Below are 22,058 nucleotides of genomic sequence, written 5' to 3' on the forward strand. Positions count from 1 at the left end.
CATCACAAACACCCCATATCGGGTATCATCACAAACACTCCATATCGGGGATCTTCACAAACACTCCATATCGGGGATCATCACAAACACTCCATATCGGGGATCATCACAAACACTCCATATCGGGGATCATCACAAACACCCCATATCGGGGATCATCACAAACACCCCATATCGGGTATCATCACAAACACTCCATATCGGGGATCTTCCAAAAACACCCCATATCGGGGATCATCACAAACACCCCATATCGGGGATCATCACAAACACTCCATATCGGGGATAATCACAAACACCCCATATCGGGGATCATTACAAACACCCCATATCGGGGATCATCACAAACACTCCATATCGGGGATCATCACAAACACCCCATATCGGGTATCATCACAAACACTCCATATCGGGGATCTTCACAAACACTCCATATCGGGGATCATCACAAACACTCCATATCGGGGATCATCACAAACACTCCATATCGGGGATCATCACAAACACCCCATATCGGGGATCATCACAAACACCCCATATCGGGTATCATCACAAACACTCCATATCGGGGATCATCACAAACACCCCATATCGGGGATCATCACAAACACCCCATATCGGGGATCATCACAAACACTCCATATCGGGGATAATCACAAACACCCCATATCGAGGATCATCACAAACACCCCATATCGGGGATCATCACAAACACCCCATATCGGGGATCATCACAAACACTCCATATCGGGGATCATCACAAACACCCCATATCGGGGATCTTCACAAACACTCCATATCGGGGATCATCACAAACACTCCATATCGGGGATCATCACAAACACCCCATATCGGGTATCATCACAAACACTCCATATCGGGGATCTTCACAAACACTCCATATCGGGGATCATCACAAACACTCCATATCGGGGATCATCACAAACACTCCATATCGGGGATCATCACAAACACCCCATATCGGGGATCATCACAAACACCCCATATCGGGTATCATCACAAACACTCCATATCGGGGATCTTCACAAACACTCCATATCGGGGATCATCACAAACACTCCATATCGGGGATCATCACAAACACTCCATATCGGGGATCATCACAAACACTCCATATCGGGGATCATCACAAACACCCCATATCAGAGATTATCACAAACACCCCATATCGGGGATCATCACAAACACCCCATATCGGGGATCATCACAAACACCCCATATCGGGGATCATCACAAACACCCCATATCGGGGATCATCACAAACACTCGATATCGGGGATCATCACAAACACCCCATATCGGGGATCATCACAAACACCCCATATCGGGGATCATCACAAACACCCCATATCGGGGATCATCACAAACACCCCATATCGGGGATCATCACAAACACTCCATATCGGGGATCATCACAAACACCCCATATCGGGGATCATCACAAACACTCCATATCGGGGATCATCACAAACACCCCATATCGGGGATCATCACAAACACCCCATATCGGGGATCATCACAAACACCCCATATCGGGGATCATCACAAACACCCCATATCGGGGATCATCACAAACACCCCATATCGGGGATCATCACAAACACCCCATATCGGGGATCATCACAAACACTCCATATCGGGGATCATCACAAACACCCCATATCGGGGATCATCACAAACACTCCATATCGGGGATTATCACAAACACTCCATATCGGGGATCATCACAAACACCCCATATCGGGGATCATCACAAACACCCCATATCGGGGATCATCACAAACACCCCATATCGGGGATCATCACAAACACCCCATATCGGGGATCATCACAAACACCCCATATCGGGGATCATCACAAACACCCCATGTCGGGGATCATCACAAACACCCCATAGAACATAGAACATTACAGCGCAGTACAGGCCCTTCGGCCCTCGATGTTGCGCCGACCTGTGAAACCACTCTAAAGCCCATCTACACTATTCCCTTATCATCCATTTGTTTATCCAATGACCATTTGAATGCCCTTAGTGTTGGCGAGTCCGCTACTGTTGCAGGCAGGGCATTCCACACCCTTACTACTCTCTGAGTAAAGAACCTACCTCTGACATCTGTCTTATATCTATCTCCCCTCAATTTAAAGCTATGTCCCCTCGTGCTAGACATCACCACCCGAGGAAAAGGGCTCTCACTGTCCACCCTATCCAGTCCTCTGATTATTTTGTATGCCTCAATTAAGTCACCTCTTAACCTTCTTCTCTCTAACGAAAACAGCCTCAAGTCCCTCAGCCTTTCCTCATAAGATTTTCCCTCCATACCAGGCAACATTCTGGTAAATCTCCTCTGCACCCTTTCCAATGCTTCCACATCCTTCCTATAATGCGGCGACCAGAATTGCACGCAATACTCCAAATGCGGCCGCACCAGAGTTTTGTACAGCTGCAACATGACCTCATGGCCCCGAAACTCAATCCCTCTACCAATAAAAGCTAACACACCGTACGCCTTCTTAACAACCCTCTCAACCTGGGTGGCAACTTTCAGGGGTCTATGTACACGGACACCGAGATCTCTCTGCTCATCCACACTGCCAAGAATGTTCGGCTAATCGGCCTACAGTTACACACTTTTTGCCCTCCCTTTTTGAAAAGGGGCAGTTTTCCAATCGTCTGCTACTTCTACAGAATCCAAGGATTTTTGGAAAATTAAAACCAATGCATCCACTATCTTTGCAGCTACTTCTGTTAGAATCCGAGGATGCAAACCATCAGGGGACTAATCAGCCTTTCGTGCCATTAGTTTCTCTAATTCTACTTCTTTAGTGATGGGAATGGTATTTAATTCCTCCCCCATATTCTTTCGTATCAATGCTGTTTTTATTTCGTCATGCTCCATCTTATTATTTTGAAATAATATTTGAAATCAGCTTTGAACAAAGAACAAAGAACAAAGAAATGTACAGCACAGGAACAGGCCCTTCGGCCCTCCAAGCCCGTGCCGACCATGCTGCCCGACTAAACTACAATCTTCTACACTTCCTGGGTCTGTATCCTTCTATTCCCATCCTATTCATATATTTGTCAAGATGCCCCTTAAATGTCACTATCGTCCCTGCTTCCACCACCTCCTCCGGCAGTGAGTTCCAGGCACCCACTACCCTCTGCGTAAAAAACTTGCCTCGTACATCTCCTCTAAACCTTGCCCCTCTCACCTTAAACCTATGCCCCCTAGTAATTGACCCCTCTACCCTGGGGAAAAGCCTCTGACTATCCACTCTGTCTATGCCCCTCATAATTTTGAAGACCTCAATCAGGTCTCCCCTCAACCTCCGTCGTTCCAGTGAGAACAAACTGAGTTTATTCAACCGCTCCTCATAGCTAATGCCCTCCATACCAGGCAACATTCTGGTAAATCTCTTCTACACCCTCTCTAGAGCCTCCACATCCTTCTGGTAGTGTGGCGACCAGAATTGAACACTATACTCCAAGTGTGGCCTAACTAAGGTTCTATACAGCTGCAACATGACTTGCCAATTCTTATACTCAATGCCCCGGCCAATGAAGGCAAGCATGCCGTATGCCTTCTTGACTACCTTCTCCACCTGTGTTGCCCCTTTCAGTGACCTCTGGACCTGTACACCTAGAACTCTCTGACTGTCAATACTCTTGAGGGTTCTACCATACACTGTCTATTCCCTACCTGCATTAGACCTTCCAAAATGCATTACCTCACATTTGTCCGGATTAAACTCCATCTGCCATCTCTCCGCCCAAGTCTCCAAACGATCTAAATCCTGTTGTATCCTCTGACGGTCCTCATCGCTATCCGCAATTCCACCAACCTTTGTGTCGTCTGCAAACTTACTAATCAGACCAGTTACATTTTCCTCCAAATCATTTAAATATACTACGAACAGCAAAGGTCTCAGCACTGATCCCTGTGGAACACCACTGGTCACAGCCCTCCAATTAGAAAATCATCCTTCCATTGCTACTCTCTGCCTTCTATGACCTAGCCAGTTCTGTATCCACCTTGCCAGCTCACCCCTGATCCTGTGTGACTTCACCTTTTGTACCAGTCTGCCATGAGGGACCTTGTCAAAGGCCTTACTGAAGTCCATATGGACAACATCCACTGCCCTACCTGCATCAATCATCTTTGTGACCTCCTCGAAAAACTCTATCAAGTTAGTGAGACACGACCTCCCCTTCTCAAAACTGTGCTGCCTCTCATTAAAATGTCCATTTATTTTCCAAATGGGAGTAGACCCTGTCTCGAAGAATTCTCTCCAGTAATTTCCCGACCACTGATATAAGGCTCACCGGCCTGTAGTTCCCTGGATTATCCTTGCTACCCTTCTTAAACAGAGGAACAACATTGGCTATTCTCCAGTCTTCAGGGACATCACCTGAAGACAGCGAGGATGCAAAGATTTCTGTCAAGGCCTCAGCAATTTCCTCTCCAGCCTCCTTCAGTATTCTGGGGTAGATCCCATCAGGCCCTGGGGACTTATCTACCTTAAGACGCCCAACACCAACACCTGGTCTTTTTGGATCTCAATGTGACCCAGGCTATCTACACCCCCTTCTCCAGACTCAACATCTACCAATTCCTTCTCTTTGGTGAATACTGATGCAAAGTATTCATTTAGTACCTCGCCCATTTCCTCTGGCTCCACACATAGATTTCCTGGCCTGTCCTTCAGTGGGTCCACCATTTATCTGGCTCCCCTCTTGTTTTTTATGTACGTATCGAAAGCCTTGGGATTTTCCTTAACCCAATGTGGTAGTACCAGGTATTGCGGTACCTAAGATGCTGATGACCATTGGTTAGACCCAGCAGTCTACCATTGGCTGTTGTTACGTAGCTCCGCCCTGATAGGCGGAGTATAAGAGATAGTGCCGTCCCAGCAGCCTTCACTTTCTGTACTCAGCCCCCATGCGGAGAACGCGGCTGCAATATTTAAACACTGGCTGGCGTGCTTTAAAGGCTACCTGGAGACGGCCGGAGGCACCCCCACTGAAGGACATAAAATGCATCTCCTGCGCTCAAGGGTCAGCCCTGGGATCTACCCCCTTATCGAGGAGGCAGAGAACTATGATGCCACGATCGAACTGTTGGAAGGACATTATATCCGCCCTGTGAATCAGATCTACACACGTCACCTGCTTGCTACGAGACGGCAAAGCCCCGGGGAATCGTTGGAAAATTTCTACCGGGTGCTACTGGTGCTGGGCCGAAACTGTGGCTGCCCGTAAGTTTCGGGGAGCGAGCACACGGAACTTTTAATCAGGGATGCTTTTGTAGCAGGTATGAGCTCCTCAGATATCCGCCGAAGACTCCGAGAAAGGGACACCCTGGGACTTAGAGAGGCACGGGCCCTGGCAGGGTCCATGGACGTTGCCTACAAAAACGCGCAGTCCTATGCGCCCGACCGCGCGGCAGCCCCCTGGGCTGCGTGGCACCCCGCAGCGGCAGCCCCACAGACCTTCCCCCTGACCCCGCAAGTGCGCTACGAGACGGCCCGCTAACGGCGCCGGGCCCCACTGTTTCTTCTGCGGGCAGGCGAATCATCCCCGCCCGCGCTGCCCGGCCCGCACCGCCGCCTGCAAAGGGTGCGGCAAGAAGGGCCACTTTGTGGGGGTCTGCCAGGCCCGCGGTCTCCAGCGACTCCGGACCGCCTCGGCAACCCCCCCTTCAGGCCCCGACCGGCCAGCGCTCACCGCCACCGCCCTATCCTAGGGCCACGTGCGACCCACGGGCACGGCTGTCTTGCCCCCCGGACCACGCTGGACGGGTGGGCGCCGCCATTTTGTCCATCCCCGCCGCCATCTTGTCCATCCCCGGACACCATGTGCGACCCATGGGTGACGCCATCTTGGCCGACTACACGCTGCCCAATCAGAACTCGCAACTGCTTCATCTGCCCTCGGCGACACTGGACCAAAGTCGGCCCCGGACACTCGCAACGGCTACAACGACGGTCCTCATCAACGGCCACGATGATTGACTCTGGGAGCACGGAAAGTTTTGTTCACCTCGACACGGTAAGGCGCTGTTCACTTGTAACCCACCGGGTCACACTCGGTGAGGATAAAGGGGTTCTGCCTAGCGAACCTCACTGTCCAAGGCAGGAAATTCGACAATTTCCGCCTGTATGTCCTGCCGCACCTCTGCGCGGCTACCCTCCTGGGGCTGGACTTCCAATGTAACTTGCAAAGCCTGACCTTTAAATTCGGCAGCCCTATACCTCCCCTTACTGTCTGCGGCCTCGCGACCCTTAAAGTCGACCCGCCTTCCCTGTTTGTGAACCTCACCCCGGATTGCAAACCCGTCGCCACCAGGAGCAGACGGTACAGCGCCCAGGACCGGACCTTCATCAGGTCCGAGGTCCAATGGCTGCTTGGGGAATGGGTCATCGAAGCGAGCAACAGTCCCTGGAGAGCTCGAGTAGTGGTGGTAAAGACCGGGGAGAAGCATAGGATGGTCATTGACTACAGCCAGACCATCAACAGGTTTACGCAGCTGGACGCGTACCCTCTCCCCCGTATAGCCGACCTGGTAAATAGGATCGCACAATACAAGGTCTTCTCCACGGTGGATCTCAAGTCTGCCTACCACCAGCTACCCCTCCGTAATGGTGACCGCCAGTACACTACCTTCGAAGCAGATGGGCGGCTCTACCAATTTTTAAGGGTTCCCTTCGGTGTCACGAACGGGGTCTCGGTCTTCCAGCAAGAGATGGACCGAATGGTTGACCGGTACGGCTTACGCGCAACGTTCCCGTATCTTGACAACATCACCATCTACGGCCACGACCAGCAGGACCACGATACCAACCTCCGCAAATTCCTCCAGACCGCAAAAACCCTTAACCTGACGTACAATAAGGATAAATGCGTGTTTAGCACCGACCGTCGAGCCATTCTAGGCTACGTAGTGCGAAATGGAGTTATAGGCCCCGATCCTGAACGCATGCGCCCCCTTATGGAGTTCCCCCTCCCTCACTGCCCCAAAGCCCTGAAGCGCTGCCTCGGGTTTTTCAGCTATTACGCGCAGTGGGTCCCCAACTAAGCAGACAAAGCCCGACCCCTAATCCAGTCCACAACTTTCCCCCTGTCAACGGAGGCCCGCCAGGCCTTCAGCCGCATCAAAGCAGACATTGCAAAGGCCACGATGCGCGCCATCGACGAGTTCCTCCCCTTCCAGGTCGAGAGCGATACGTCCGACGTAGCTCTGGCGGCCACCTTCAACCAAGCGGGCAGACCCGTGGCCTTCTTCTCCCGTACCCTCCACGCTTCCGAAATTCACCACTCCTCGGTCGAAAAAGAGGCACAAGCTATAGTAGAAGCTGTGCGACACTGGAGGCATTACCTGGCCGGCAAGAGATTCACTCTCCTCACCGACCAACAGTCGGTAGCCTTCATGTTCGATAATGCACAGCGGGGCAAGATTAAAAACGACAAGATCTTGCGGTGGAGGATCGAGCTCTCCACCTACAACTACGAGATCTTGTACCATCCAGGGAAGCTAAACGAGCCTCCTGATGCCCTGTCCCGCGGCACTTGTGCCACTGCACAAGTGGACCACCTCTGAGCCCTCCACGAGGACCTCTGCCACCGGGGGTTACTCGTTTCTTCCACTTCATCAAGACCCGCAACCTGCCCTACTCCATCGAGGAGGTCAGGACAGTCACCAGGGACAGCCAAATCTGCACGGAGTGCAAACCGCACTTCTACCGGCCAGAGAGGGCGCACCTGATAAAGGCTTTCCGTCCCTTTGAACGCCTCAGCATGGATTTCAAAGGCCCCCTCCCCTCCACCGACCACAACACGTATTTCCTGAACGTGATTGATGAGTACTCCCGGTTCCCATTCGCCAACCCCTGCCCAGACATGACCACAACCACCGTCATCAAGGCCCTCCAGGGTATCTTTACACTGTTCGGTTTCCCCGCATACATACACAGTGACAGGGAGTCCTCCTTTATGAGCGACGAACTGCGTCAATTCCTGCTCAGCAAGGGCATCGTCTTGAGCAGGACGACCAGTTACAACCCCCGGGGGAACGGACAGGTGGAGAGGGAGAACGGAACGGTCTGGAAGACCGTCCTACTGGCCCTACGGTCCAGGAATCTCCCAGTCTCCCGCTGGCAGGAAGTCCTCCCGATGGCCCTCCACTCCATCCGGTCGCTGCTCTGTACAACCACAAATCAGACACCTCATGAACATCTCCTTGTTTTCCCCAGGAAGTCCTCCTCCGGGACCACGCTCCCAACCTGGCTAGCGACGCCCGGACCCATCCTGCTTCGGAAGCACGTGCGGGCGCACAAGTCGGACCCGTTGGTCGAGAGGGTCCACCTGCTGCACACCAACCCCCAGTACGCCTACGCAGCGTCCCCTGGCGGCCGGCAACACGCATTTCCTGAACGTGATTGACGAGTACTCCCGGTTCCCATTCGCCATCCCCTGCCCAGACATCCCCTGCCCTGCCCTTCGGGACCTGCCGCCCGCCGGAACCCCACGCGCTTCCGAACCATTACCCCCCCCCCCACAGCAGTGGGAGGGGTCAGTACTCCTGCCACTCCTGCCTTGGCCCGCCCACCCACCGATGCCCCCTACAGGCGCACCCCCCCCTCGTGTCAACCGTTTTCCCCAACAGCGCCGCCTAGGGGTGACAAAGCTGCCAGGGAGGCCGAAACCACGCTCCCGGAGTCGCAACCACCGGGACCCCCACCAGAATCACCACCGAAGCCCAGACGCTCCAGAAGGACGACCAGGCCACCCGATCGACTGATTGCTTCGCTGTGACTTTAACTGTTGTAAATATCCTCGACTGCACGGTACCTCCATACCTGATCATACCATGTTAAAGGCGACTGTTACCACTGGCCACCACCCCCGCCGGACTCTTTTTTAACAGGGGGTGAATGTGGTATTATCAGGTATTGCGGTACCTAAGAGGCTGATGACCATTGGTTAGACCCAGGAGTCTACCATTGGCTGTATTACGTAGCTCCGCCCTGACAGGCGGAGTATAAGAACCGATGCCGTCCCAGCAGCCTTCACTTTCTGTACCGAAGCTGCTGGGAACAAGTTCTAGTCGATTAAAGCCTCAGTTATGAAATCACTTTGTCTTGAGTGTAATTGATCGCGCATCACCCTATTCGCCAATGACTTTTCGTGACCCCTTCTAGCCCTCCTGACCCCTTGCTCTTGGCAAAGAGTCATCCAGACTCAAAATGTTAGTTCCATCTCTCTCCACAGAAGCTGTGCCAAAGCTGCTGAGATTGTCCAGTATTCTCTGTTTTTGTTATTATTTTGAAAGCTTATGGGTGGCACGGTGGCACAGTGGTTAGCACTGCTGCCTCACAGTGCCAGGGTCCCGGGTCCAATTCCGGCCTCGGGTGACTGTATGTGCGGAGTCTGCACATTCTCCCCGTGTATACATGGGTTTCCTCCCACAGTCCAAAGACGTGCAGGTTAGGTGGATTGGCCGTGATAAATTACCCCTTAGTGTCCAAAATGTTAGGTGGTGTTACTGGGGTAGGGTAGAGGTGTGGGATTATGTAGGGTGCTCTTTCCAAGGGTCAGTGCAGACCTGATGGGCCGAATGGCCTCCTTCTGCACTGTAAATTCTATGATTCTTTCCTGACCACCGATATTAGCTTTATTGGCCAATAACCATTAGGATAATACCCTTACTTTGTTTTGAACAGGGGTGTGATAGTTTCAATCGTCCAGTCCTCTGACACTACTCCCACACCTAAGGGTGATTCGAAGATCATGTCTAGACCTCAATTATCTTTACTCTAATTCGCACAGGAATCTAGAATGCATCCCATCCCATCCAGTTCTGCTAACTTTCTACTTTGAGGAATGCTGAATTCAAATCCCAGCATTGTGCAATTTGAGAATTAACTCCGTTTGGAAAGAGTAATCTGAACAATCGCCAGTAAATACTCTCACCAGAATACTCGCTAAGTTGAAATTTGCCACAGCAGAGGTGAATTCTCCATTGGTTCCGAACATTATCCTTCCTCACGCAGTGAAATATGAAGATGAAGAATCCTGTGAAAATTAAACAAATAATTTAAACATTTCCGTTCTCCAGCACGGCCCTGGGACAAAATAAATTTGTTTCTCATTGATTCACATTCCAGCCACTTGGTTAAGATAGAAACAGAATCACTCTGTCCAAGTCTGGGGGCGAAAACAAGAGGAGACCATTCGGCCCCTCGAGTCAGCTCCGCCATTCAATACGATCATGGCTGGTCTGATCGTAACTTCAATCCCACGTTCCTGCCCCCCCCAATAACCTTTCACCCCCTTGTTATTAATCAACAATCTATCTCGTTCTGCCTTAAAAATATTCAAACATTCTGCTTGCGCAGCCTTTCGAGGACGAAGGTCCCAGTCCCACCCCTCTGAGGAAAAGCATTGCTCATCTCGGTCTTAAATGAGCGACCCCTTATTCTTAAATAGTGACCCCTGGCTCTAGATTCTCCGACAAGAGGAACCACCCTGTCCACACCCACCCTGTCCACACCCACCCTGTCCACACCCACCCTGTCCACACCCACCCTGTCCACACCCACCCTGTCCACACCCACCCTGTCCACACCCTGTCCACACCCACCCTGTCCACACCCTGTCCACACCCACCCTGTCCACACCCACCCTGTCCACACCCACCCTGTCCACACCCACCCTGTCCACACCCACCCTGTCCACACCCTGTCCACACCCACCCTGTCCACACCCACCCTGTCCACACCCACCCTGTCCACACCCACCCTGTCCACACCCACCCTGTCCACACCCACCCTGTCCACACCCACCCTGTCCACACCCACCCTGTCCACACCCACCCTGTCCACACCCACCCTGTCCACACCCACCCTGTCCACACCCTGTCCACACCCACCCTGTCCACACCCACCCTGTCCACACCCACCCTGTCCACACCCTGTCCACACCCACCCTGTCCACACCCACCCTGTCCACACCCACCCTGTCCACACCCACCCTGTCCACACCCACCCTGTCCACACCCACCCTGTCCACACCCACCCTGTCCACACCCACCCTGTCCACACCCCGTCCACACCCACCCTGTCCACACCCACCCTGTCCACACCCACCCTGTCCACACCCACCCTGTCCACACCCACCCTGTCCACACCCACCCTGTCCACACCCTGTCCACACCCACCCTGTCCACACCCACCCTGTCCACACCCACCCTGTCCACACCCTGTCCACACCCACCCTGTCCACACCCACCCTGTCCACACCCACCCTGTCCACACCCACCCTGTCCACACCCACCCTGTCCACACCCACCCTGTCCACACCCTGTCCACACCCACCCTGTCCACACCCACCCTGTCCACACCCACCCTGTCCACACCCACCCTGTCCACACCCACCCTGTCCACACCCACCCTGTCCACACCCACCCTGTCCACACCCACCCTGTCCACACCCACCCTGTCCACACCCACCCTGTCCACACCCACCCTGTCCACACCCACCCTGTCCACACCCACCCTGTCCACACCCACCCTGTCCACACCCACCCTGTCCACACCCACCCTGTCCACACCCACCCTGTCCACACCCACCCTGTCCACACCCACCCTGTCCACACCCACCCTGTCCACACCCACCCTGTCCACACCCACCCTGTCCACACCCACCCTGTCCACACCCCTCAGGGTATTAAAGGTTTTGCTCAAGTCGCCTCTCACTCTGCTAAACTCCAGTGGATATAAACCTAATCTCTCCATACTTTCCTTCTAAGACAAGCCATCTATTCCTGGTGTTAGTCTAGTGACCCTCTCGGAACTGAACACATTTACACCTTTCCATAAATAAGCGGCGGGATTCTCCGGTCACCGTTGGCGATATCGCGTTCGGCGATCGGCCGCCCGGTGGGGGGGGGGGGGGGGGGGATGAGCCGTTCCGCAGGCAGGTGCTGGGGGGCACTGATGGGGGGTGGTGAGGGGGGTTACTGGGGGGCCGGATCCATGTGCGGCCGGCGCCATGTTGGACGCCACGGCAACAGCAGGCCACCTCCGGGCACGGCCACGAACCCGGCAATTCCCCGTTCGTATCCGCAGGTAAAGCCAGAGTTCCCACTCCGGCATCAGCACTTAGTCTTCAAACTGGACCACCCAGCCCAAGGAGTCCAATATTGTGCACAATGCTCCGGGTGAAGCTTCCAGGCCGCTGGGTACAGACTTGCTCTTTGACACCACTCCTGAATGGCTTGGCTTGAATTTGACAATGATTGCCCCTTGTTCAGGGTTCCCTCCAGCAGAGGAAACAGTTTCTCTCTATCGACCCTTTCGAACCCTTTAAACACTTTGAATCGGTCACCCACAAATGGGGCGAAATTCTCCGTTATCGGCGGAAAGTCCGCCGATCGGCGCAAAAAACGGTGCAAATCCGACTTGCGTCACGTCGGAAAAATGGGTCGAAAGTCTCCGGCCCGAAATGGGCTAGCAGCGACGTAACGGGATCCGCGCTTGCGCAGTGATTCACGCCGTGCAGCGTCATACGCGCTGCACGGCGTGACGGCTCATAAGGCCGCGCTGCTCCCCCCCACCCGACCGGAACACCCGACCGGAACACCCGACCGGATGGCTGGCCGCCGCGCAGCCCCGAGGTTCGAGTCACGCGATGTGGAGGCGCTCCTGGACGCGGTGGAGCAGAGGAGGGACGCCCTGTATCCCGGGCACGGCCGCAGAGTTGCCCCACGCCACAGCCGGCGTCTGTGGAGGGAAGTGGCAGAGTCCGTCACCGCTGCGGCCCTGACACCACGGACAGGCACCCAGTGCCACAAGAAGGTGAACGACCTCATCAGAGCAGGCAGGGTGAGCGTCCCCCATATCCCCCATATCCCCCCTCCCCCATATCCCCCCTCCCCCATATCCCCCATATCCCCCCTCCCCCATATCCCCCATGTCCCCCCTCCCCCATGTCCCCCCTCCCCCATGTCCCCCCTCCCCCATGTCCCCCCTCCCCCATGTCCCCCCTCCCCCATGTCCCCCCTTCCCCCATATCCCCCCTCCCCCATATCCCCCCTCCCCATATCCCCCCTCCCCATATCCCCCATATCCCCCCTCCCCCATATCCCCCCTCCCCCATAACACCCCTCCCCCATATCCCCCCTCCCCCATATCTCCCCTTCCCCCATGTCCCCCCTCCCCCATGTCCCCCCTCCCCCATGTCCCCCCTCCCCCATGTCCCCCTCCCCCATGTCCCCCCTCCCCCATGTCCCCCCTCCCCCATGTCCCCCCTTCCCCCATATCCCCCATATCCCCCCTCCCCCATATCCCCCCTCCCCCATATCCCCCCTTCCCCATATCCCCCCTCCCCCATAACACCCCTCCCCATATCCCCCCTCCCCCATACCCCCCTTCCCCCATATCCCCCTCCCCCATATCCCCCTCCCCATATCCCCCCTTCCCCATATCCCCCCATGTCCCCCTCCCCATATCCCCCCTTCCCCCATATGACCCCCTCCCCCATATCCCCCCCTCCCCCATATCCCCCTTCCCCCATATCCCCCCTCCCCCATATCCCCCCTCCCCCATATCCCCCTTCCCCCATATCCCCTTCCCCCATATCCCCCTTCACCATATCCCCCCTTCCCCCATATCCCCCTCCCCATATCCCCTCTCCCCCATATCCCCCCTCCCCCATATCCCCCCTCCCCCATATCCCCCCTCCCCATATCCCCCCTTCCCCATATCCCCCCTCCCCCATATCCCCCCTCCCCCATACCCCCATATCCCCAAGTGAATCCAGCCCTAACCTTACCCTCTGCAATGCACGCGCAACCGATGGCGTGCATTCATATACCTGCCTAACAGTGTTGCCTTTTACCTCTGCCACCACCCCCCCCCCCCCCCCCCAGGAGAAGCGCGCACACAACAATAGTGAGCATGTGAGGACTGGAGGAGGGCCCGCTGATGAGAGGCCACTGACCGTACACGAGGAAAGGGTCCTGGAACTGGCTGGCGGACCTGAGGACCGGGAGGTTGCTGATGCAGAGGTCGGGGGCGTAATAGCAAGTGAGCCACCAACAGCCCGTCCCCATATCCCCCCTCCCCTATATCCCCCTCCCCCGTATCACCTGATCACTGCCTGATGTCTAACCATGCATGCTTCATTGTGTATCGCAGGACCAAACGTCCAGGCACCCATCCCCGCAGATGCAGACCGCTCGCAGGATGCCCCTCGGAGACCACGGGAGACGGAGAGACCCGCACCCTCCAGCATGCGACGCCCGCAGGATGCCCCTCGGAGGCCACGGGAGATGGAGAGACACGGACCCTCCAGCATGCGACGCCCGCAGGATGCCCCTCGCACACCACGGGAGACGGAGAGACCTGGACCCTCCAGCATGCGACGCCCACAGGATGCCCCTCGGAGACCACGGGAGACGGAGAGACACGGACCCTCCAGCATGCGACGCCCGCAGGATGCCCCTCGGAGGCCACGGAGACGGAGAGACCCGGACCCTCCAGCATGCAACGCCCGCAGGATGCCCCTCGCACACCACGGGAGACGGAGAGACCTGGAGCAACAGGGAGACGACACCCCCGTCACGTGCGGGAGCGACCACCCAGCGACGAGGGGGGCAGCCACAGGCCCCCGTCACATCCGAGCCAGGACACCACTACCCAGGACACCACTACCCAGGACACCACTACCCAGGACACCACTACCCAGGACACCACTACCCGGGACACCACTACCCGGGACACCACTACCCAGGACACCACTACCCGGGACACTACTACCCAGGACACCACTACCCAGGACACCACTACCCGGGACACCACTACCCGGGACACCACTACCCAGGAAGACGAAATACCGGACAGTGACTCAGAGTGGATGAGTGGAGACGAACCCCCACCCCAAAGTGCCATGGACTCAGAGTGGGACGAAGAGCACGACACAACGCCACTGCTGTCACCAACACCCTCCACCATCGCAGAAACACTCACCTCGGTTGGGCACTTTAGTGATGAGGCGTCTGGTACACTCACTGGTGCGCACAACACAGCCGTCCCGGTACAGCAGGTGGAGGTAGGAGCAGCAGAGGGACCGGGCGGTCGGAGGGCAGCCCAGGCCAAGCGAACATCTGCCGCCCAGATGGATCCCGGGTTCCTGCAGTTACCACACCCACACATAGATCCGATGCAACCACCGACACGGAGACGAGCGAAGAGGGTGACGGGTGGCTTGCGGCGGCTGCAGTCGCAGGTGGAGGAGTCCACCCGCGTCCAGGAGCTGGAAGTGGTGCCGGTCATGCGTGCCACCCAGGCCGACACCGCACGGGTGGCGTCCGCGGTGGAGGCAATGGGTGCGACGGTGTCAGACATGGGGAACGGTGTGCGAGGCCTGGGGCCTTCCGTGCAGGCGGCGTCTGTGGCCCAGGAAATGGCTGCCCTCTCACAGGAGGCCATGAGCCAGTGCCAGCGCCAGATGGCAGAGGCGCTCAACGCCATAGCCCAGTCTCAGCAGGCCATGGCCCAGTCTCAGCAGGCCATGGCCCAGTCTCAGCAGGCCATGGCCCAGTCTCAGCAGGCCATAGCCCAGTCTCTGCAGGCCATGGCCCAGTCTCAGCAGGCCATGGCCCAGTCTCAGCAGGCCATGGCCCAGTCTCAGCAGGCCATAGCCCAGTCTCTGCAGGCCATGGCCCAGTCTCAGCAGGCCATGGCCCAGTCTCAGCAGGCCATGGCCCAGTCTCAGCAGGCCATAGCCCAGTCTCTGCAGGCCATGGCCCAGTCTCTGCAGGCCATCGCTGAGGGCATTGGCGCCAGTGGCCATGTGCGAGCTGGCGTCGCACTGTCACAGACAGGGTTTGACAACCCCCTGGGCTCCATGGCTGCAAACCTGCAGACCCCTGTCGATACCAGCACGGGCCTCCAGGACTGGCAGCGCCAGATGTCGGGGGCGCGTCGGATGGCCAGTCCGTTCGCGTCCCCCACCCATGTAGAGGCCTGGGGGCCATCGGGCACCCCGAGGGAGGAGGAGGTGGTGTGGTCCGTCCCGGCTCCCTCTGTAGGGGAGGTCCCGGTACACCGCGACACCTCGGACTCCCCCCTTCCGTCCCAGGTGCATCGGGTGGGCAACGGGCAGGACAGGCTGGCAGCTCGCCATCCCAGTCGCCCGGGCCGCAGCCTGGCCCATCTAGGCCAGGACGCCCCAGGAAACGGCCGCCAAAGGGATCCAGTGTCAGAGGGCAGGAATCACAGGAGTCCACCTCCAGTTCTGCTGTACCGTCTGGGGAACCACGTAGACGTAGTCAAAGGGCCCGTAAGGCCAAACAATTAGACACTGAGTAAGTTGGCACGGGTGCAGGGCACAGATGGGTTTTAGGGGCTAGGGCACGTGCATGAACTCCTTTGGTTATTAAAGTCAATGTTACACCTACCGAAGTTGCCTTTGTGCTCTGTCCAAAGCGTGCGGGGGTGTCATGTACGTTGAGCGCAAGTGTGTGTGTGAGGGGTGGTCTTACCTCAGCCCCAGGTGAGTCTGCCCCCTTCCCCCTGGGCTGCCATCAACATCCCCCGGGCAGAGGACGGGACCTTGCGCTGCAGTGTCACAGCCGCATGCAGGGATGGTCCGGGTGGATGGTGGTACTGTGGCCATGGGTCAGACATAGTCCAACGATGTGGAGCCAGGAGCTCACCGCAGGGCGGGTTGTCATCATCCTCCATGGCCTGCGATAGACACGCGTCCACCCGCAACTGTGTGAGCCCGGCCCGTTGTGCCGCAGGTGGATCGGCAATGGGGGGGGGTGGTGTGCATGCGGGTGGGGTGGGTGGGGTTGGGGAGGGGGGTGAGGGTGCTGGGTGGGTGGATGGGTGGGGGGTGGGGGTGGTCGGCTGTTGCCATGGTGTGCGGTCTGTGGCCATACTACCCGATTCCCACGCCCATCTAGTCAGTGAAGCGGGCGGCTATCAGTCTGTCCCGTGCCCGCTGGGCCAGCCGGTAACGGTGGACAGCCACCCGCCTGTGTCTACCCTGCCTGCCCTGACCATTACCCCCATCTCCCTCATCTGGGGAGGACTGCGCCTCTTACTGCTGCTCCTCCACTCGGCCCTCCTCTGCCTGCGGCACATCGCCCCTCTGCTGGGCTATGTTGTGCAGGACACAGCACACCACAATGATGCGGCCGACCCTATCTGACCGATACTGGAGGGCGCCCCCAGAGAGGTCCAGGCACCTGATACGCATCTTCAGCACGCCAAAGCACCTCTCGATCACTCCCCTTGTCGCTACATGGGCATCATTGTAGCGGTTCTCTGCCTCATTGCGTGGCCTCCGTATAGGCGTCATCAGCCACGATCGCAATGGGTAGCCCCTGTCACCCAGCAACCAGCCCCTCAGCCGGGGATGGCGTCCCTCGTACATGCCGGGGATGGATGACCGCGACAACACGTATGAGTCGTGTACACTGCCTGGGTAACGGGCGCAGACGTGCAGGATCATCATGCGGTGGTCGCAGACCACCTGTACGTTCATCGAATAGGTCCCCTTCCTATTGGTGAACACGGCCCTGTTATCTGCAGGTGGCCGCACGGCGACGTGCATCCCATCGATCGCGCCCTGGACCATGGGGAACCCGGCCACGGCAGAGAAGCCCACGGCCCGGGCATCTTGGCTGGCCCGGTCCACAGGGAAGCGGATGTAGCGGTGCGCCATGGCATATAGGGCATCTGTCACTGCCCGGATGCACCGGTGCACCGATGTCTGCGATATGCCGGACAGGTCCCCACTCGGTGCCTGGAATGACCCCGTTGCATAAAAGTTCAGGGCCACCGTAACCTTGACGGACACGGGGAGAGGGTGTCCCCCGCCAGTGCCACGCGGTGACAGGTGTGCCAGCAGGTGGCAGATGTGTGCCACGGTTTCCCGCCTCATCCGGAGTCTCCTCCTGCATTCCCGGTCCGTGAGGTCCTGGTATGACTGCCGGGGCCGGTACACACGGGGCGCCCTCGGGTGCCTCCGTTGCCGTGGGGCCGCGACGTCCTCCTCCCCCTCCTCGTCCTGTCGGTCAGGTGTCCCTCCAGCCTGGGCGGCTGCCGCCTGCCCCTCTGCGGCAGCCTGCGCCGCCTCTCTGGCACGCTCCTCCTCCTCCTCCTCCTCCTCCTCCTCCTCATCCAGGGCAACATAGACATGAGCGGTTGCCGCCACGGCGGCCAACATCGCTGATCGGAAAACATGACGGCCTGGTGGGGGGGAGGGGAACGACGACATGTCATCATTGCCCATATCCCCTCCTCCCCCCAGCCAGGTGGCATGGACCGCATGGGTCCAACTGTTGGAGGCTGGCACCTGGCCAGGTGGACCAACTCACTTGCCCTCGCATCCCCCTCCCCGGCACGGACCCCCCCCCAACCTCCACCCCGGCACGGACCCCAACCTCCACCCCGGCACGGACCCCCCCATCCCCCTCCCCGGCACGGACCCCAACCTCCACCCCGGCACGGACCCCCCATTCCCCTCCCCGGCACTGACCCCCCCCAACCTCCACCCCGGCACGGAGCCCCCCCCACCTCCACCCCGGCACGGAACTCCCCCCAACCTCCACCCCGGCACGGACCCCCCATACCCCTCCCCGGCACGGACCCCCCCCAACCTCCACCCCGGCACGGACCCCCCCCAACCTCCACCCCGGCACGGACCCCAACCTCCTCCCCGGAACGGACCCCCCATCCCCCTCCCCGGCACGGACCCCCCCATCCCCCATCCCGGCACGGACCCCCCCCCAACTTCCACCCCGGCACGGACCCCCCATCCCCCACCCCGGCACGGACCCCCCCCCCCAACCTCCACCCCGGCACGAACCCCCCCCCAACCTCCACCCCGGCACGGACTCCCTCCCTCTCTGTCAGCGGGATTCTCTGTCAGCGGGATTCTCCCCCCGCGGGATTCTGTGTCGGTGGGATTCTGTGTCAGCGGGATTCTCCGTCAGTGGGATTCTCCGTCAGTGGGATTCTCTGTCAGCGGGAATCTCTGTCAGCGGGATTCTCCCTCAGTGGGATTCTCCGTCAGCGGGATTCTCCGTCAGCGGGATTCTCCGTCAGTGGGATTCTCCGTCAGCGGGATTCTCCGTCAGCGGGATTCTCCGTCAGCGGGATTCTCCCCCCGCGGGATTCTCCCCCCGCGGGATTCTCCGTCAGCGGGATTCTCCCCCCGCGGGATTCTCCGTCAGCGGGATTCTCCCCCCGCGGGATTCTCCGTCAGCGGGATTCTCCCCCCGCGGGATTCTCCCCCCGCGGGATTCTCCCCCCACGGGATTCTCCCCCCCGCGGGATTCTCTGTCAGCGGGATTCTGTGTCAGCGGGATTCTGTGTCAGCGGGATTCTGTGTCAGCTGGATCCTCCGTCAGCGGGATTCTCCGTCAGCGGGATTCTCCGTCAGCGGGATTCTCCGTCAGCGGGATTCTCTGTCAGCGGGATTCTCCCCCCGTGGGATTCTGTGTCGGTGGGATTCTCCCCCCGCGGGATTCTGTGTCGGTGGGATTCTGTGTCAGCGGGATTCCCCGTCAGCGGGATTCCCCGTCAGCGGGATTCTGTGTCGGTGGGATTCTGTGTCAGCGGGATTCCCCGTCAGCGGGATTCCCCGTCAGCGGGATTCCCCGTCAGCGGGATTCTCCGTCAGTGGGATTCTCTGGAAAACGGGGCTGGCGGGACGGAGAATCCCGCTGGCGGAATTTGGTGATTTGGGGATTGAACATTCCAGTTACCTTGAAGAGTATTGAAAATGGAGAAAAGGTACAAGAAAGTGTATCGTGCTTCTCCCCAGGCAAAGAAGGTAAAGCCCCAGGTTAAACCCAGCAGGACGGTGAGGCTGGCACAGCCCTTGAGGTGATGTGAGAAGATGTTCAGGGCCGTGTTCCTGTGCTGCTTGGACCTCATTGTCTGAATCTGACGCAACACAACAATGAACATTGACACATTTATTAGGAACACCAGCCCGAAATAGGCCACCACTGAAAGATAGAACGCTGTGTCGTCCTTCATCCAGCAACTGGAAAAAAGAAGGGAAACAATTTTGTTCAGTATTTTACTCCATCCAATCAGAAATTTATCATTTTATCATTGCTCATAAATAATCGAATAAATTGCAGCAGCCACACAAACGGTGGATGTACTGAAGCTGTAACTAGTAGAGTTGATCAGGGAGAACTGGTGGATGTGGTTTATTTAGACTTTCAGGTTTTCGACAAGGTCTCACATTGCAGGTTACTGCGTAAAGTTAAAGCGCCTGAGAGTGTGGGTAGTGTCTCGAGATGGAGAGAAAGTTGGTTAGCAGACAGGAAGCAAAAAGTTGGAATAAATGGGTCTTTATTTGATTGGCAGGCAGTGACTAGTGGGGTACGGCAGGAATCTGTGCTAGGACCCCAACTGTTCACATTATATATTAATGATTTGGACGAAGGAACTAAATGTATTATCTCCAAATTTGCAGATGATATAAAATTTTGTGGGAGGGTGAGCTGTGAGGAGGATGCAGAGATGCTTCAGCGGGATTTGGACAGGCTGAGTGAGTGGGTACATGCATAGCAGATGCAGTATAATGTGGATAACTGGGGAGGGGAGGGGAAAGAATGGAATGTGTGTGACAGGGTGCAATGTCGGAGAGATTTACTGAGAAACTGGGGATGGTACAAGACATAAAGGTGATAATCAGACAAAAAAACAAAGAGAGGATATCCCCGCAGATTGGGAAATCACCACCATCAGCTCCAAATGAAATGTCACAGGGTGAAAGGTCAGGATCTGGAATTGTTTAACACAGTGTGGAGTTTGGAAGGTGTGAAGTGTCTCATTGAAAGAAGAGGTGTGGATTCTCCGACCCCCCGCCGGGTCACGGCCATCGCCCAGTTTTCGGAGAATCCCGTCTGAGGTGCTGTTTCCCAAGCTCCGAATCCGAATGCTGCATCATTCCTGCGGCCGGTATCACGGTAAGGTTCTGAAAGAAATTATTGAATGTAAAATGTTCTACTTACAACATTTCTGCTGGATTAGCAGATTTCATGTTTGTTTCAGCGCCATAAATGTCCACATTGATGCAGAGTAACGTTCCCACCACAACGGCTGGTATCCCTGTTTGGAATGTCACAAATGGGGCGAGGGTGAGAGGGGATAACAGTCACCGACCGGCTGGAGCTTAAATTGCTCAGAGCAGGTTTTACTCACCCCAACCAATCACGCAGAATTTCAGGATGTAGTGACGGACGTAGATATTGAAGACTTTCACCAGAGCAAAGTACATGTGGATCGCCTCGATACACATCCAAGTGAAGGAGGCGAGCAGGAAGTAATGCAGAGACGCAGCCACAGTGATACACAGCCCGTAACTGTTAAAGGAGGCCATCCATGAGTCAGTTAGGAAGGTGATGTTCAGCATGAACAAGGATGTGCATAGGTTCAGCAGGATCTTGGCGGGGTAATCACGGCGCACATTCCTAAACACACAAATGATTCACTGAGTTTGACCTGAGAAATAGGTGCCGGGTCTGTCACTTGGCACATTTATGGTGAGCCAATGAAAAGAGCAGGTTTCCAAAAGTAATATTGTGAGAAAAAGCCAGGAACTGAAGGAAATGATCTCATTCTAACTTTTATCATTACACAATTCAGCAGATAACAACATCCTTTTAACACCATAAAGTCTTTAATATTTCTATTTAATACAACTCAAAATACTTCCGAGCTAAAGAACTGCTTTTATTTCACTGTTTGTGAGAGTGAGTGAGTGTGAGTGAGTGAGTGAGTGTGAGTGAGTGAGTGAGTGTGAGTGAGAATGAGAGTGTGTGAGTGAGTGTGAGTGAGTGTGAGTGAGTGAGTCAGTGAGTGAGTGAGTGAGTGAGTGAGTGTGAGTGAGTGAGTGTGAGTGAGTGAGTCAGTGAGTGAGTCAGTGTGAGTGAGTGAGTGAGTGAGAGACTGAGTGTGAGTGAGTGAGTCAGTGTGAGTGAGTCAGTGTGAGTGAGTGAGTG

General features: G+C 56.5%; 1 protein-coding gene across 1 annotated transcript in view; it reads right to left on the reverse strand.

Annotated features, from left to right (window-relative positions):
* Positions 1-21,516, reverse strand: part of LOC140421340 (adhesion G-protein coupled receptor G2-like) — a 370,647-nt gene extending 349,131 nt beyond the window's left edge. Inside the window, exons 1-4 of the mRNA XM_072506010.1 lie at positions 21,259-21,516; positions 21,069-21,165; positions 19,803-20,086; positions 9,992-10,093 (exon numbers count right to left, since the gene is read on the reverse strand). Of these exons, the coding sequence (XP_072362111.1) occupies positions 9,992-10,093; positions 19,803-20,086; positions 21,069-21,165; positions 21,259-21,469 (694 nt within the window). The 5' untranslated portion in view covers positions 21,470-21,516. The remainder of the gene's footprint in view (positions 1-9,991; positions 10,094-19,802; positions 20,087-21,068; positions 21,166-21,258) is intronic.
* Positions 21,517-22,058: the final 542 nt, after the last annotated feature.

The sequence above is a fragment of the Scyliorhinus torazame genome, chromosome 5, assembly GCF_047496885.1.
Source record: "Scyliorhinus torazame isolate Kashiwa2021f chromosome 5, sScyTor2.1, whole genome shotgun sequence".
In the NCBI taxonomy this organism is placed as follows: Eukaryota; Metazoa; Chordata; class Chondrichthyes; order Carcharhiniformes; family Scyliorhinidae; genus Scyliorhinus; species Scyliorhinus torazame.